The 17,833-nt window shown below is 40.2% G+C and overlaps 1 protein-coding gene across 2 annotated transcripts in view; it reads right to left on the minus strand.

The window, feature by feature from the left end:
- Nucleotides 1–17,833, minus strand: part of fbxo42 (F-box protein 42) — a 48,348-nt gene that overhangs the window by 23,513 nt on the left and 7,002 nt on the right. For both annotated transcript variants that reach the window (XM_059951953.1, XM_059951952.1), the window contains exons 2-4: nucleotides 17,140–17,397; nucleotides 9,895–10,011; nucleotides 4,946–5,080 (exon numbers count right to left, since the gene is read on the minus strand). In XM_059951953.1, the coding sequence (XP_059807936.1) occupies nucleotides 4,946–5,080; nucleotides 9,895–10,011; nucleotides 17,140–17,386 (499 nt within the window). In that variant the 5' untranslated portion in view covers nucleotides 17,387–17,397. The remainder of the gene's footprint in view (nucleotides 1–4,945; nucleotides 5,081–9,894; nucleotides 10,012–17,139; nucleotides 17,398–17,833) is intronic.

Genomic DNA, 17,833 nt, shown 5'->3' on the forward strand with positions numbered 1-17,833 from the left:
TTCAGGATAAACATGAAAACCCTTCCAAAATACTTCTGCGTTATTTCCAATTTGAGTAGTATTTAGGAATACCACATTATCATCACACTGGAATACGTACATTGAAAGATGTGTTATTGTTCAGGCAGTCAGATTCACATCACTAAGTTCAAGAATTTCAAAACAATCTACACCATCAACTAAATTTGCAACTTAAATCATACTCTGGGTACTTTACATACTCATAAGCTCATTTTCCTTCAAACACTCATAAGTACTAATGAAAAAACTATCAAATTAATCAGAACTAAATATATTATTAAGTATCCTGCTCATAGTTTACAAATTTTCAAGATACCGAATGAAAACGTTTCAATTTTGTACAGAGGAATACAATAAACTGACAGAAACCAGAGATCTTAGCTTTCACTTTTCGAAATTTCACATTTAGCTACTATCAGTAAAAGGAAGTTCAATATCACAATACAGAATAAAACTGTACAATAAAAGCACAGTGCATCATAAATGTTCAAAGTTGAAACTAAATTATCAAAGTATATATCTGTCACCATAAACAAACTTGGTTCCTTAAGAATGTTACAGTCTGTGGTGGTAATGGAGATAAGCTCCCACTATCTATTAAGTGCTCCCAATGGTGTGCACCTCAAATAGCCTCTGATAACCAAATCCAGCTCCTGGCCTTCACACATGACTTAGATACTAAGCCTGGCGGAACCATTTCTGCCATCAGAAGGGTCAAAGACAGGCTACTGGCACCTTAAAAACAGTCACTTTGGGCAAATGGTTAATGAAAACTCTGATCTCAAATCTCCACTGCCTTGCAGCTACACGCACTCATGGGGAAGGCTTCGGGGAAACCCTGAGGGAAAAAACCTGGAGATTGAGTCCCTAAGGCAGTCCTACATCAAGTTCAACACTGACTGTTAACTCCTGCAAAGACGCTGGTGCCAAACTGTATCAGTCTCTGCCATTCCTTTGGGTTCATCAGATGCGTGGAGAGGGGGAGCTTGCTGCATATGGGCAACAGCTTGCTCTCTACATTGTACTGCCCTGGCTGGCATTTCCAGACAGTTAGGATGCAATATCCATGGTCGACCCTGACCAACAGAGGCCTCCAAAACCAACCATGAGATTTATTTTCTTGTGGGTATACTCAATAAATCCAATAACTGCAACAGAATCAATGAAAGAACACACCGACAGGTCAGCCAACCAGTGAGCAAAAGACAAACTGCAAATACAAAGAGAAAAAGGATGGAGAGATAACAGATACCGAAAACATGACATGAAGATTCCTTCAAAGTGAGTCAATAGGTTGTGCGGACAGTTCAGTAGTCGGGTAAGTGAAGATGAGTGAATTTATCCACTTTGGTTCAGGAGCCTGATGGCTAAAGGGTAATAACTGTTCCTGAACCTGGTGGTGAGAGTCCCGAGGCTCTTGTATCTTCTTCCTGAGGGCAACCATGAAAAGAAAGCATGACCTGTGTGGTGGGTTCCCTGGTGATGGATTCTCCTTTCCTGTAACACACTCCATGTAGATGTGCTCAATGGTGGGGAGGGTTTTACCCGTGATGGACTGGGCCATAACCACTACTTTTTGCTGGATCTTCCATTCAAGGGCATTGCTGTAACCATATCAGTCTGTGATGCAGCCAGTCAATATGCTCTACACAACAGATGTATAGAAGTTAATCAAAGTTATAGGTGTCATGCCAAATATTCGCAAACTCCTAAGGAAGCAGAGGCACTGTTGTGCTTTCTTCATAATTGCATTTACATGCTGGGCCCATAACAGTCCCTCTGAAATGATAACACCAAGTAATTTTAAGTTGCTGATTCTCTCCACCTTTGATCCCACAATGAGGACTGGCTCATGGACCTGTGGTTTCCTCTTTCTGAAGCCAATAATCAGCTCCTTGGTCTTGCTGACATTGAGTAAGAGGCTGTTGTTGTGGCACCGCTCAGCTAGATTTACAATCTCCCTCCTATAGCTGATTTATCACCATCATTGATTCGGCCTATAACAATGGTGCCCTCAGCAAACTTAAACACGGCATTGGAGCTGTGCTTAACCATTGAGCCATAAGTGTAAAACAAGTAGAGCAGGAGGTCAGTTTGTTCCACACAGCCTGTGGTTCACCTGTGCAGATGGAGATTGTGGGGGAAATGTTACCGATCCAAACTGACTCTAGTCTGCAATGAGTAAGTCAAGGATCCAATTGCATAAGGAGGTATTGAGCTCTAGGTCTGGTAGTTTTTGGATTAGTTTAAGCAGGTGATAATATTGAATGCCAAGCTGTAGTCGATAAAGATTATCCTGATATATGCATCTTTGCTGTCCAAATGTTCCAGGGTTGAATGAAGAGTCAATGAAGTTGCATCTGCTGTGGACCTGTTGTGCCAGGAGGCAAACTGGAGTGGATCCAAGTTGCTTCTCAGGCAGGAGTTGATGTGCTTTATCACCACCCTGCCAAACACTTCATCACAGTGGATATAGGTGCTCCTGGATGATAGTCATTGAGGCAGGTTGCCACATTCTTCTTAGGCTCCAGTATAAATGAAGCCTGCTTAAAGCAGGTGGGTACCTCAGACTGCCAAAGCAAGAAGTTAAAGATCTCAGTGAACACTCCAGCCAGATGATCAACACAGGTCTTTAGTACTGAGCCCGGTACCCCATCTGGGCCGGATGGTTTCCATGGGTTCAAGCTCCTGAAGGATACTCTCACATCAACTTCAGAGACTGAAATCACAGGATTGTCGGAGGCCACGGGAGTTCGTGGTCGTTCCTCTATGTTCAGATGGTTAAAGTGAGCATAGGAGGCACTGAGCTCAACTGGATGTACAGCACAGTTGTTTGATTTCATTTTGTAAAAAATGATAACATTCAAACCCTGACACAGTTGTCAAGCATCCTTCATAGATTCAAGTTTAGTCTGGTATTGCCACTTCATCCGTCAGATGACTTTCCAGAGGTTGTACCTCGGCCTCTTGTAACTTTGTTGGTCACCAAACATGAATGCCTCTGATCTGGCCCTCAGCTGATTGCAGATCTTATGGTTCATCCAAGGCTTCAGGTTGGGAAAGATACAAAATGATTTTGTGGGGGGGGGGGGGGGGGGCCGCATTTATCTACAACTGTTTTTTTTTATAAACTCACTGACAACCATGGTGTAGTCATTCAGATCCACAGACGAGTCCTTGAACACAGCTCACAGACCTCCAACTTAAAGCAATCCTGCAGCCACTCCTCTGCCTCCCACAACCACCTCTTTGTTGGCCTAATCTCTGGAGTCTTCCACTTCAGCATCTTCCTGTATCCAGTTAGAAGGACAGCCAAGGGATCAGATTTCCCAAAGGGCGGTCTGGGCATGGAATGGTAGGCATTCCTTACTTTAGTATAGCAGTGGTCTACTGTGTTGTGATCTCTGGTGCTACAGGTTATATGCTGATGGTAATTGGTAAATGCCAAATAAATCACCATGTAGCAATTGACAAGGAATAGCACTCTTAAGTGTAAATTAAGCTACATGATGTATTTTCTATTGCTTTTGGTTGCAGTTTTGCAGAACAGCCTATCCAGCAAAATACTGAATGCAAAATCCATCACAATTTAGTAGAAAGGCTCCAGAATTCAGCAGAACATTTAACAGCTGTGTAAAAAAAAACTGAGTACTACATTTGGGAAACCCAACACAATCATAATGAAGTATAAAATCTAACACAACTAAAACCTAACCCAGTGCTAAATAAACTCAAACTATTTCAATGCAGTATAATCACAAGAACATAAAACACAAAGGACCACAGAATACAACATAATACACAAAATCCAATGCACTACAGCTGAAATATTCAACAAATAAGAAAGCACTACACAGAAAAAGCACCCTGAGAAAAACAATATAATATCATAAACATAAAAATTATTAAAAGATGGCCAGGTTCTCTCAGCTCAACAGACAATTAAGAAATCTGCATTTCACTAGTTGCTTAAGTTGAGCCTCTCAGAGCAAACTCAAATTCTTTTTCTTTGTTGTCTACAATGGAGAATGCCAAACCATCACTAAAATACTACAAACTGCATTACTGATATCCTAAGCTGCTACATTCCTGGCGAATTCCCCATGGCCTTGAGAACTGGAATCACTGAATCCCCTGTAGTATTTGACTACCCAGGCCTGTATTTACTCTCAAAACCATGGATTCCATCCTTAACCAGATATTCATCCAGCTTCTTTTTAATATTTAGCATTTGCTGTTTTTGATCAGTTTGTTCCACACTACTGCATCTGAATTGCTGTGTGAAAAAGTCAGTCTAATGCCTAGATTCCCTTCAGAATTTTGTATTTCTGTCCTCGTTCTGTAATCACAATTTAAATTAAATTAACCCAATTGCATCATTATGCCTTTCAGCATTTTCAAATGATCTGCTGCGTTGTAGGAAAAGAAATTTCAGGAGGAAAAATAAAGTCAGTATTGACCCACCCTTGAATTCCTCCCACCCATCCCATCATCTCTCAGTAAAATCAACTGCACCAGTTATCACTCAGAACTTTGGCTCTCCAAGCTCAGGGGGTGTTTAGACAAAAGTGGTTGCCAAGATGTTGTCTTGAGATCAGCCGTATTGATTACAGCTGAACAGAACCCACTTACTGCATTTCCCATGGGTCACTGAGAAACATTCCTTGAAATCTCAGAGAGCAACTCCATTCTGCTGCTGTTGTACCATAAAAAACAGTTTTGTATGACCAGTTTACTACTGATTGCTACAACTCATGGGGTTACCTGCTCTGAATGAAAGCCATTGAACCACCACCAAATCTGTCAAGCAATGTATCAAATTATGTTACCCTTCCTTGCTTTTGTTTGGCAGATAAATTAAATTGCAATCAATGTTATACTTCAGCTAGTCTGACATTATTCATTTCTTTGTTTCAGGACGTACCTGAAGCCAGAGGTCGGATCCATTCTTTGCTATTGAGGTCAAGCCGCCAGAGGTCATTGAACGCTGCATTACAACTGCTTTGAGTGCAACCCCCAAAGACGTACATAGACTGGTTGGCATCATAGTAACAAGCACCTAGAATTAAATACGCAAAAGAATTTAACCTCAGTTCGGTGTGCAAAAGCTGGGGACAGGGAGGAAGAGTAGAAATAATTCACCTGAAGTATATCCAAGCTGTTATACTGTCTTAATTATATTCTATTGCTATACTGAATTCCAGTATATACGACTCCAAAGATAAAAAGCTGTACAGAGATAGAAATGTGTTTACTGTTAATGCTAAGTTCAAGCTTATAATAAAATGCAATATTTAAAATTACAAGCTTGCACACACCAACGTCTGCCTTTATAAATTCCATTGTTCATAATGAGAGCAGCTGATCACAATAATCTGCCTCATATTATCAATGCCAGGAATTCTGAAATTCTACCATTGCAAAAGGATGTAAATATAGCACAAAATATACAAAAACATTTCTCATTACAACATGAAAAAGGACAAAAAGAACAAAACGTAGGACTTTAAAGTAAGGATACATTTGTAAACACTTTGATTCAATTACCCATCACGCAAAATAAAAATGGAAAATGCTGAAAACACTCAGTGAATTAGGCAGCACAAAGTGGAAAGGGAAGCAAAGTTAATGTCTCACGCCTTTGACCTGCTGAATGGTTCCAGGGCTTGTTTCCAACATCAGCAATGTTTTTTTAATCATCAGTAACCATCATTCAACCCTGCTTCACTTAAAGGTTAACCTGGATTATGATTCACTATATGCAATTTTGCATTTGAAAATAGCTATAAAATGCCAAATAGCTATAAAATCTCATGCTTCAAACAAATTATTTCGAACACACAAGATTCCAAAACCAAGTTTATGTTGAGAAAAAGTACACACAAAATATACAAAAATCGCCACAAAAAGAGCAGGACTTCCACTTCTCGTTTTATATCAGAAAACAAGGACACAGCACTTCACACTTAAGCACATGCTGTGGGAAAATAATGCAAGCAATTAAATACAGGTGTGTCACCTGCAGGAAAAACACCAATATTCATAGAAAATTTGTTCTGCATACTGGAAATCAGAAATAAAAACAGAACACAATGGGAACATGCCAGATCAAACTGTATCTGCAAAAAGAAATATAACGTTCAAATTTCAGGTCGCTGATCTCTCACAATTCTGACAGGTCATCGATATGAACTGCCAATTTCTTCCTTCTCTCCTTGCTGCTAAGTATTGGCCATCCCCAGGTAATAAACAGGATACATCTCGACAGGCAAGGGAGTGGGTGGGATGGCATAGAAATTAATGTACAAAAGTCCATTTGACTTTACTAATATTATGAGAACTCATTTGTGTCGATAATTTGGGCATTCATAACCTCAGGACAGCCGGCACTAGGGAAGATGGTTCAGCAAAGATCAATGTCATCCAAAGATTTCAGCAGTCAACATAAATTTAAAAGGTGATCAAACTATGTCTGAAGTATTGGAAATTATTGATTGAGCTGGAAAATAAAGAGGCTAAGTAAGGTCACTGCACTGAATGTGATCTTCTGAATATATCCTATAGTAAGTGTCATTAAAAGAAAGCTGAAGCCGTTCAGTTGAAAAGATAAGTTGACTAGCAGGCCAATAATTAATGGATAATCACAGGAATCTGCACTGGATTTTTACCACATTATTTGTTCATGAACAATAATAGAGTTTACAAGTGAAGTAAAGAGGATGATGATGACATGAAGCTAGGGGTTAAAAGACAATCATGAGGAAGAGGAATTTAATAGTATAAATAGAGCCCAAGCATGAAGAACATGAACATGGTGTTCCCCAAGTGTAGGACTCGTGCATTCTGTGCTCTATTATGTGTATTATGGTAATTAGTAATGTAAGTGGGGACGTGATCGAGGCAAAGGGAAAACACTTTGTATTCATACTTATTTTACCTCAGTCTGTAGCTTGGGGTCAGCGGAGGTCACTTCTTTGCTGACTACTGAGATAAGGCTCAATAATGTTTAATTGTATATTTACTAATTACTAAAGACTGCCTCAAAGTGTCCCTCAAAGACCTCAACATCAATCCCAGGAGCTGGGAATCGCCTGCTCTGGACTGCCTAACCCGGTGGAGCAGCACCACTAAAGGAGTGTATGCAGCAGAAATCAGACGCACCTCAGAGGAAACGTGCAAGAGCAAGACTCGAGCTACCTCCATTTCCACTGCAGCACCTACCCTCATGTGTCCCACATGAGGGCAAGCTTTCAGGACCCGGATTGGCCTCACCAGTCACCTCCAGACCCACAGTCACAAACCCTCCACCTGACAGAAGTCGTGGTCATCTTCGACACCGAAGGACGAACAACAATTACTAATACAGAATCAAAATAAGGAACTTGACTCTTTGGAGCAATGAGTGGAGCTGTGGGTGTGTCATGCAAGTAGAACAAGTCTGGATGGTTGCAGATAGGAGGCAACTCTTTAGTTTGATGTTAAATCAATTTTTGAGACACTACACCAAGTACAAACATCAGTCAAGGAATGATAAGTTCAAATACAAGTCACAATCAATAAACTATTACAAAACAGAAAAGAATTTGAAAATATTTCCTAATTGCAGCAAGACAACCTATGACAAGGCAGCACATTGTGAACAGAGGCTCAAGGCTCAAGCATCTTTGCCTTTTCCAGCTTCCCTGTTTCATTGAAACATAGTACAGAACACAGTACAAGCCCCTGAGCCCATGATGTTGTGCTGACTTTTTAACCCTCTGAGATCAATCCAACCGTTCTCTTCCACATAACCCTTCATTTTTCTATCATCCATGTGCATGAGGTGTATAGGAGTTACTTATATGTCCCTAATGAATCAACCTCTACACACACCCCTGGTAGAGCATTCCACACACCCGCTACTATGAGTTTTTAAAAAAACTTTGCTCTCATATCAACCCCTATACTTTCCTTCAATCACTTTAAAATTATGCCCCCTTGTATTAGCCATTTCCACTCTGGGAAAAAGCCTTTGGCTATCCATTTGATCATCTTGTACACCTTTATCAAGTCACTGTGCATTCTCCTTCACTCCCAAGAAAAGCCTTAGCTCGCTCAATCATTATTAAGACATGCTCTCTAATCCAGGTGGCGTCCTGGTAAATCACCTCTGCACCCTCTATAAAACTTCTACATGCCTTCTATAATGAGGCAGCCAACACAGTATTCCAAGTGTGGTTTAATCAGGATTTAATAGAGCTGCTACATTACCTCATGGCTCTTGAACTCAATCCCCTGACTAACAAAGGCCAACACACCAAATGCCTCAACCGCCTTATCAATTGGCATGGCAACTTTGAGGGATCTATGGACGAGGACCCCTGAGATCCCTCTATTCCTCCACACTGCTAAGAATCCTGCCATTAACCCTGTACTCTGCCTTCAAATTCAACCTTCCAAAGTGAATTATTTCAGTTTTCTGGGTTTTTAAGTGATGTCTTACATTGGGAAAATATTGAAATAGTTCAGGACTACTGCAAAACATTATCACTGATGCTCAAATGATGTAAAAGAATTGTTTGAACATAGCAAATTCTTTAAAAACTTCAATGGAGTTAGAAGTTTTCAGACATCTACTAAATAAACCTGTCAGGAATAAAATTGATTTAAAAACCACAAAAATATGGTTACAGCCTATATTCCATTTGCTGCAAATAGAAGAAAATAAAATCCTGTCTACAGAGACCTCAAATTTCATCTTGTGCCTCTACTTCTCCGAAGGCACTAACGTTCAATGAAGATCAGAATTGATTTCCTTCCAATATCTCTCACCCAACAACAATCATTTTCAACTCTGTGATCTCAGGATATGCATACCAGTCAAACTTCAATGCTGCTTTAGTAGAAGTCCAACTCCCAGCACAAGCGACTTGATGGGAATCATAACCTGAGTTTTCCTCTCCTTGACTCTGGGTTACTAAGGCCTGTTGTGCTCCAAAGTTTAGTTTGATTGAGATCAGCTAAAACAGCACATTCTAAGAACGAAACTAAGAATTAAAGAACTTACAGAAAAAAGGCAATTCTATTGTCCATGATTCAGATGTTAATATCTTGTTCAACCAGAAGCTTAAAAGTTCAAGTCTTATTTCAGAGACTTGTAGACAAAAACCTAGGCTGACACTAGGTGAGTCAGCCTTTTGGTTGAGATTTTAAATCTCCCCATCTGCCCTGTCAGGTGGACAGGTTTTATCTGAAGAGGAATAGAGGAAAGGACAGATAGATTGCTGACATCATGCTTTTGAAAAATTACAATAGATATTAGGGGTTACAATCTGCTGCAATCCAAGGTCAAGAATTAAAACCCCAGAACAATCCCAGCAGTAGTTTGCACTTTTAGGACATTAGAGGAAAAATGTAGGGATAAAAAAATGAAGGATACAATTGCTCCTCAAAAATCTTTGATGACATAAGGAATATGTTAAACATGTATGTAGATGCTGGAAATACAAAGTAACACACACACTAAATGCCGGAGGAACGCAGCAGGTCAGACAGCAATGTGAACCATCTATTCATTTCTATATATGCTGCCTGACCTGCTGAGTTTCTCCAGCATTTTGTGTTTTTGTGTGTGTTGCTAAGGAATATGCTGTCTGCAGGTCAAAAGACAGCAGACGATGCCAAGCAAGATTAATCATTCATTCCAATGACACATTTGCAAAAACTGCATCCAAGTGAAAATTCACACATATGAGCACAATTGTGCAGGTTTGCTGCCTATGCATAACAAATTGAAGATGTAACTCTTGAGGATCAAAAACATCAATACAATCACTGCTTTAATAAATATCATCCACCCAGGCTAAAGCAATGACATCATGAAATTCCACTTACTGTGCGAAAAGCGCTGGGTAATTGGAGTCCCAGGATATGGATAGGTTCGGCTCTCCCATTGAATATATCCTCCCTGAACAGCTTTTATAAAACCATGATAACACTGGTGAGCCACACCTGAAGTGAAAGAGATACAGAAGTTTAGTAGCTTAATTCATATACCTGGTAACAAATCTATTTACAATCTATTTACCCTGATTCCCGTGAGAAGTTCATTTTCAACTACCCACAAAGCCTGAGAACTGTTAGCAGGTTGTGAAAATGTATATTACATGGCAATATTCTTTTTGATTCTGAAGATGCAACTAGAACTTTGAATACAAGAGTTAGGAAATCTAATGAACTGCAAAGTTATCTACAAGAAAAAGCCACCAAACTGAACAGTATAAATAGATTGACAATGGTCCTTTCCATTTAGTACTTCTACAGTCTTACAACACGTCTCTACTCTGATTCCGAGCCCCTTTAGTACTTCACTCTCCTTCTACAGCTGTGATGGAAAGACACTGATAAAAGATGTGCTGGCAAGAATATCTGCATGAAATTACAATGTAAGCAGATGAAGGCCAACAACCATGCAGGTGTCTCCAACTCTCCTTCCCTTTTGACCATAAAATTCCATCCAGGCAGCACAGCTCCAAACCACAGCAATAGACCAGAAACTTTGCAACACCATCATAGCCCAGGAACTCATGACATCTCAACATTGCTCTTGCTGGCCAAAGAAGGCTAGCAAAAAGAACAAGGTGGAGAATACATCAATTGCCAATGCAAATTGGAAGATGAATGTGGTTTCAAGAGCAAGCTAGTTTGGTACCCAATAGACTAATAAATGCTCACTCATCACAGAATCATTCAGCTACCTACATGTGCCTAATATAGCAAGAACAAATCTACTCCAGCAATATCTGACACTATTTGATTGGGGAGATGTGCTCAATTTCACTAAGTACTTTCAGATTTAGTGCCAGTGCTAGAATGGACATAGCCTTTTTGAAAGGTACAATTGGAAGGGAAATAGAGAAAGCTAACTCCAATGAAGTCCACCCTGCACAAATGCTTAAAGCTAACAATTAACAACACACCACTCTGTCAGTGAGACAAGTAAAATAATTCATGGCAACATCCTTGCCCCAGGCATCAGCACCTGTTAGAATGTGTTAATGTACTAGCAAGGAACAACATAGACATCTACATTACTTTTACCATGACAACTGTAGATGACTATCAGAGCGATCACAGGCTGATCCAATCTTACATCAGCGTTAGTCGGGTCCCAAAACAAGAATACCAATTGAAATGCTGCTAAAGAAAAATCAACACCAAAAGACAAAAAAATGGCAAAGAAATCAAATAGCCAACATGATTACTTTCCCAACCAATAGGTTTCCCAATAGTTTCATTGTACTGATCTGCCCTCAAGTCCATTATAATTAGCACCCTTGAAGAAATGCACAGAGGCTGGCTTGATATAATGAACCAAGAAGCTAATATATCTTAAGCACAAGGCATTTTGACACTATGAGAGCTTAAGGGGTAAAAGAAAGAATGCAGAGTGTCCACCAAGTAACCTACCCATGGATTCTAATCCAACGTGGCCCAAACATCAAAAGGCAGGACAGAGAAGACCTCATCAAGAATAGAAAGGCAGTGTCTGCTGGAAGCAGCACTTCATAGATCTCCAAAACCAAGACGTGCACCTAACCTCACTCACACTATTGTGTCAGCATCTCAGCATTACTTTACACCAGTAATTTGAAAAGTCCATTCAAACTTAGTCAACAATGTCTCTGGAGTAGGAAAAAAGTTACTAACAGTCAAAAGCATAAGGGCACCTGGACTCCTCAGTTAATGGTACGGATCCATTAAGAAAAACATTAGGAGCCCCTGAAGAACAAATTTATGACTCACTTGAGAAGAAACAAGCATGCTAGTGGACATCAGAGATGCTATAATCGTGCCCATTTTTCCAAGTTAAGAAATATCCAATTCTTGCAATTATAGCAATTGTCTGCTACAGGCAAAGTCATCTCAAGAATCCTTCCCAGCTACTTCCTCCCAGTGACCAAAGAGCTGCAACGCTGATTCTGCATAGCAAAATGCATATTGGGTATAATTTTCATTACTTTACAAATCCTGGATTATAAAAGAGGGACAACATTCCACTAGAGACTTCTTATGACTTCAAAAAAAACATTCAAATCACAGAAGAGATTATGGAAGATTCTTCTCAAATTTAGCTTAGAAATTCATCAGCATCCTCTATGTGCTACATGCCAACTGTGAGCACCAAAGACATCACAGTGCAGCTCAGGTTTAAGAAAAGCTGGATCACTGCAACTATATATCAATCTTCCTTTCTGCAAACTTTAACAGCATGCTCCTCACCATAGTCATCTACTGGACAAGTGGCAAACTGCTCGAACTTCACTGCCTCTACTCCAGAACAAAGTCTAACCTCAGTGCTATTTACAGTATATATACATATTGAGCAAAAGTCTTAGACAATCTTACTTTTTAATATAAATTGCTTAAATGTTTCTTTTGCAGTTGTGTGTCATTAGAAAAGAAATTTTAGATTTTCATTCATGTTACAGAGAAATTTTTACATTTCATTAAAGTAAGTTACATATTTAGTAATAGACCACTTTTCAAATAGCAACGTGATTACTTTCTAGGTATATAGCCCAGTTTATGATTAAACAAAGATAACAACTAGGTGCTAATGATCAATGACATAAAGAGTTGAATGAACTAAACAGATTAACTGAACAGAAATGGGTATAGAAATAATTAAACAAGGCAAAGGACAATCAAACTAAAAGGTGAGGGTGTGGCAGATGTGTCAGTTTAATCTGCAAATCATCAATTCTTACACCATGGCAAAAGTGAGCACAGCAACAAGACACAAGGTGGTCATCCTGCATCAGCAAGATCTCTCCCAAGTAGACATGAGTTTCAAGATGTTTTGTCCAAGCTCTTCTGAAGCAGCACAATGAAACGGGCAGGGTTAAGGACCAGAAACGCAGTGGTCAGCTGCAGAAACTGAGTGCAGCAGACATGTGACACGTCAAACTGATGTCCCTTCTAAATCGGAACAAGTCCAGCACTACGATCAGCTCTGAACTCACAGAACCTCTGGTACCCAATTACATCCCTTTACAATCCAGAGTCTTGTCAGAAGTGGTCTTCATGGAAGAGTTGCTGCCAAAAAGCCATTCCTCTAAAATGGAAGCAAAGCCAAGAGACTCAACAAAAACCCAATGGAGTGGTGAACAATGACAGCAAAGTGCTCTTGATTGATGAGTGTCAAAATTTGTCCCTAGAAAAACCGGAGAGTGCTACATGGATGAGTGTCTGCAGCCAAAAGTGAAGCACGGCCGAGGTTCCCTACAGGTTTGGAGCTCCATTTCTGCAAATGGAGTTGGTGATCTGGTCAGAATTAGTGGAATCCCCAATATTGAAAAGTGCAAGCAGATTCACATCCACCATGCAACAGTCCCAACATTCTTAAAAAAGCAGGGAGAGAAACCAGTTAGTACAGACCAGTTAGTCTGACATCGGTGGTGGGGAAAATGCTAGAGTCAGTTATTAAAGATGTGATAACAGCACATTTGGAAAGAGGTGAAATCATCAAAGTCAGCATGGATTTGTGAAAGGAAAATCATGTCTGACGAATTTTATAGAATTTTTTGAAGATGTAACTAGTAGAGTGGATAGGGGAGAGCCAGTGGATGTGGTATATTTAGATTTTCAAAAGGCTTTTGACAAGGTCCCACACAGGAGATTAGTGTGCAAACTTAAAGCACACGGTATTGGGGGTATGGTATTGATATGAATAGAGAATTGGTTGGCAGACAGGAAGCAAAGAGTGGTAGTAAACGGGACCTTTTCAGAATGGTAGGCAGTGACTAGTGGGGTACCGCAAGGCCCAGTTGTTTACAATATATATTAATGATTTAGACGAGGGAATTAAATGCAGCATCTTCAAGTTTGCAGATGACACGAAGCTGGGCGGCAGTGTTAGCTGTGAGGAGGATGCTAAGAGGATGCAGGGTTACTTGGATAGGTTAGGTGAGTGGGCGAATTCATGGCAGATGCAATTTAATGTGGATAAATGTGAGGTTATCCACTTCGGTTGCAAGAACAGGAAAACAGATTATTATCTGAATGGTGGCCGATTAGGAAAAGGGGAGGTGCAACGAGACCTGGGTGTCATTGTACACCAGTCATTGAAGGTGGGCATGCAGGTACAGCAGGTGGTGAAAAAGGCAAATGGTATGTTGGCATTCATAGCAAAAGGATTTGAGTACAGGAGCAGGGAGGTTCCACTGCAGTTGTACAAGGCCTTGGTGAGACCGCACCTAGAATATTGTGTGCAGTTTTGGTCCCCTAATCTGAGGAAAGACATTCTTGCCATAGAGGGAGTACAGAGAAGGTTCACCAGATTGATTCCTGGGATGGCAGGACTTTCACATGAAGAAAGACTGGATCGACTAGGCTTATACTCACTGGAATTTAGAAGATTGAGAGGGGATCTTATTGAAACATATAAAATTCTAAAGGGATTAGACAGGCTAGATGCAGGAAGATTGTTTCCGATGTTGGGGGAGTCCAGAACAAGGGGTCACAGTTTAAGGATAAAGGGGAAGCCTTCTAGGACCAAGATGAGGAAGAACTTCTTCACACAGAGAGTGGTGAATCAGTGGAATTCTCTGCCACAGGAAACAGTTGAGGCCAGTTCACTGGCTATATTTAAGAGGAAGTTAGAAATGGCCCTTATGGCTAAAGGGATCAGGGGGTAATGGAGAGAAAGCAGGTACAGGGTTCTGAGGTGGATGATCAGCCATGATCATACAGAATGGCGGTGCAGGCTCGAAGGGCCGAATGGCCTACTCCTGCGCCTATTTTCTGTTTCTATGTTTCCGCCGCAGGACAATGACCCCAAACACACAGCCAAAGTTGTAAAGAAATATCTTCAGCAAAAAGAACAAGGAGCTCTGCAACCAGATGGTATGGTCTCCATAGAGCCTTGATCTTAACATCAGAGGCTGTCAGGAATTGCCTGGAAAGACAGAAGCAAGCAAGACAGCCAAAGTCTCCAGAAGAACTGTAGAAAGCTCTCCTATGTGTTTGGAACAACCTACCAGCCGATTCTCTTAGGTACACTGTTGTGCAGTTTTATAAAAAAAATTGATGCAGTTGTAACAACAAAAGTGGTCATATCAAATATTGATTTTATTTTTTTTACTGTTTACTGCTTTTTGTAGTATTTTTGATAGAAACCTTTCATTTCATTATTTTTGAAAGCATCTTCACACAAGTGCCCAAGACTTTAGCACAGTGCCCTACAGCACTTAGTATGTACACACTTGAGCACTAAGTTCCAAACCATCACTGACTGCTCACTGAAACATTTGACACAATAGCCACCAACAAAATATCAACCTACCACAGCAACACAATTCCACTCCTGATAATTAAGATCCATCCCAAGAGTCTGTGGAATAAGGATCAATCCCATATCTTGGAAGACATTTGTCATTGAGAGCACATATCAATGATGAAATTCACTGATGCACAAGCACAGTTTTGGCCCACCTGACAAAGTGTTGACGTCAAACTTGGCACCAAATACATGGAGTACACAGCAGCAGCAATCCCTATCCTTCCACATGCACTGGAGACTCAGAATGGACAAATCCATTTAATATGAAGTCAAAATCCTTCAAGCTCACTGGCGTGGCTGGCAAACCAATGTCAACATCCTTTCTCAACTAACTCCACTGTGTGCCAGGATCTCTCTTGTTTCATTTATCTTTTCCATCCGTTCCACCCTTGTTATCTTGACTAATCACCCTCTGTTCCATCTGCTCATCACCCACACAACCATATACCTGGATTTCTTCTCCCTTCCCCTATCCCTTCCCCCACCTGGTTCCATCTGCCCATCATCTTCCCCTCCCCAAACCTGGTTCCACCAACTTCCTACCAGCCTGTTCAACACCACCACCCCACCAGCCAGCTACAGTCTAACCCCCTCTTTCTCACTTTTCTATATTAACTACCTTCCCTCTTATGCTCTCAAAATTCATGCACATTCATAACCCACAGCACTAACTGTCCCTTTGCCACCACAGATGCTGCTTGGCCACTGAGTCCTTCCAGCACTTTATATATTCTTCTCCAGGTTCATCTGCAGTCACTTGGGTCTCCATACCACATGCTTTCTTCATCACCATATCTAACTGTGTTGTCACTCTGAGGGAACTATGAACTTGAATTCCAAGATCATTGTTCAACAACATTCCTTAGCTAACATTAACTGTACACATTTCTACACCTATCTGACTTCCCAATACACGTTGGGATGAAATTCTGTGTGCCTATGCTCAGCCTGACTTTGCATCTGACTTATAAACTGCCTTAAACGTCTTCCTCACTATCCACATCACCAGCAGCTTTCATATCATCCACAAACTTATATCTCTGATGGGAAAACACACAGGAGTATACAGAAACTCAATCAACCCACCCACTAGAACCATCAATCTCCACCAGCAGCAGAGTCTGCAGATTCTGAATAGGACTCATTAGTTATCTCAGAATCCACAGAAATGTAATGGAAACAAGTTATTCCCCAAGGGACTGCATAGGAAACCTCCACATTTCTCCATAAATGTTCAACAGTACCATAGAAGACGAAAGCTGACACACAGCCTTAATACCAGAGGGTGAATTCCTTGCTCATTACGAAAAGGACAAAGACCCTTGGCTCCAACAAACTGTGTGGATCATATGAAGAGCTCTACCAACATTCACACAATTGGGTTGTATACCTCATTAAATTTTCCAAGATATGGTTACGAATAAATTCTTCAGTGTGGCTAAGGAGATGATATATGGGATACTAAGATAAAGATCTGGAAGTTATAAAAAAGGACAGAAGGAATGCTTTACTCATGAAGAGGCATATTATGAGAAAAGGATATACGTAGGATGGTGTAAACTGGTCCAAGAAATAATTTTATTTTTGTGATTAAGTACAGCCAAAAAGAACAAATATATTGGCACAAATTACTTTCTCCATTCATTGGAAATTCCATGCTCCAACTGAGAAATGAAGGTAAATTTCTTTTCTCTTATTGTGGTGTTTAAATTATAATCTTGTCCAAAATGGCATCTTGATTTTACTCCCAGATTTTTATCCTACTCCAAAATTTTATTCTGAACCATGTTCCATACCTTTAATGAGTCGATACCACTGTTTACAAACAAGAGCAGCTGTTTTGTGCTCTTGATATGGAGACAAAAAGGACAAGATGTATTCCAGCACCTCCTCAGGCAATTCTAACATTGAGCGGTTATGCCTCAGTTCCTCAACTTCTAATTCAACGTGAGCTTCTTCGTCCTGCTCCATGGGTCCATCCAGTACTTCTTCTGTGTCCATGGCAATAAAACTGTCATCCTCACTGTCTGATGAGCTGGCCATCTCATGCCACTCTGTATTATAAATGAGAAAAAAAATTTTGAAGGTAGGTTGAAAATATAACAACTCTCAGCTGCAGTAAGTACCTTTAGACAAAGGGCAAAAGACAAAAGAACAGACAACTCAACATTATCTTCAATGATATCAACATAATATAATATTAGAACCACTGAGAGTTCTGATGTCAAGACTCAACCAGCAGACTCACTTTTAGGAACCCTTCATCTCATGTTCTCGATATTCATAACTTACTTATTTACTATTGTTGTTTCTTCTTTTTGTATCTGCACAGTTTGGTGTCTCTGCATTCTGGTTGAACACCCTGGTTGGGTAGACTTTCAGTGATTCTGTTATGGTTATTTTTCTATAGATTTATTATGCCCACAAGAAAATGAATCTCAGGATTGTATATGGTGACATATATGTACTTTGATAATACATTTACTTTCA

Source organism: Hypanus sabinus, chromosome 27 (genome assembly GCF_030144855.1).
Source record: "Hypanus sabinus isolate sHypSab1 chromosome 27, sHypSab1.hap1, whole genome shotgun sequence".
In the NCBI taxonomy this organism is placed as follows: Eukaryota; Metazoa; Chordata; class Chondrichthyes; order Myliobatiformes; family Dasyatidae; genus Hypanus; species Hypanus sabinus.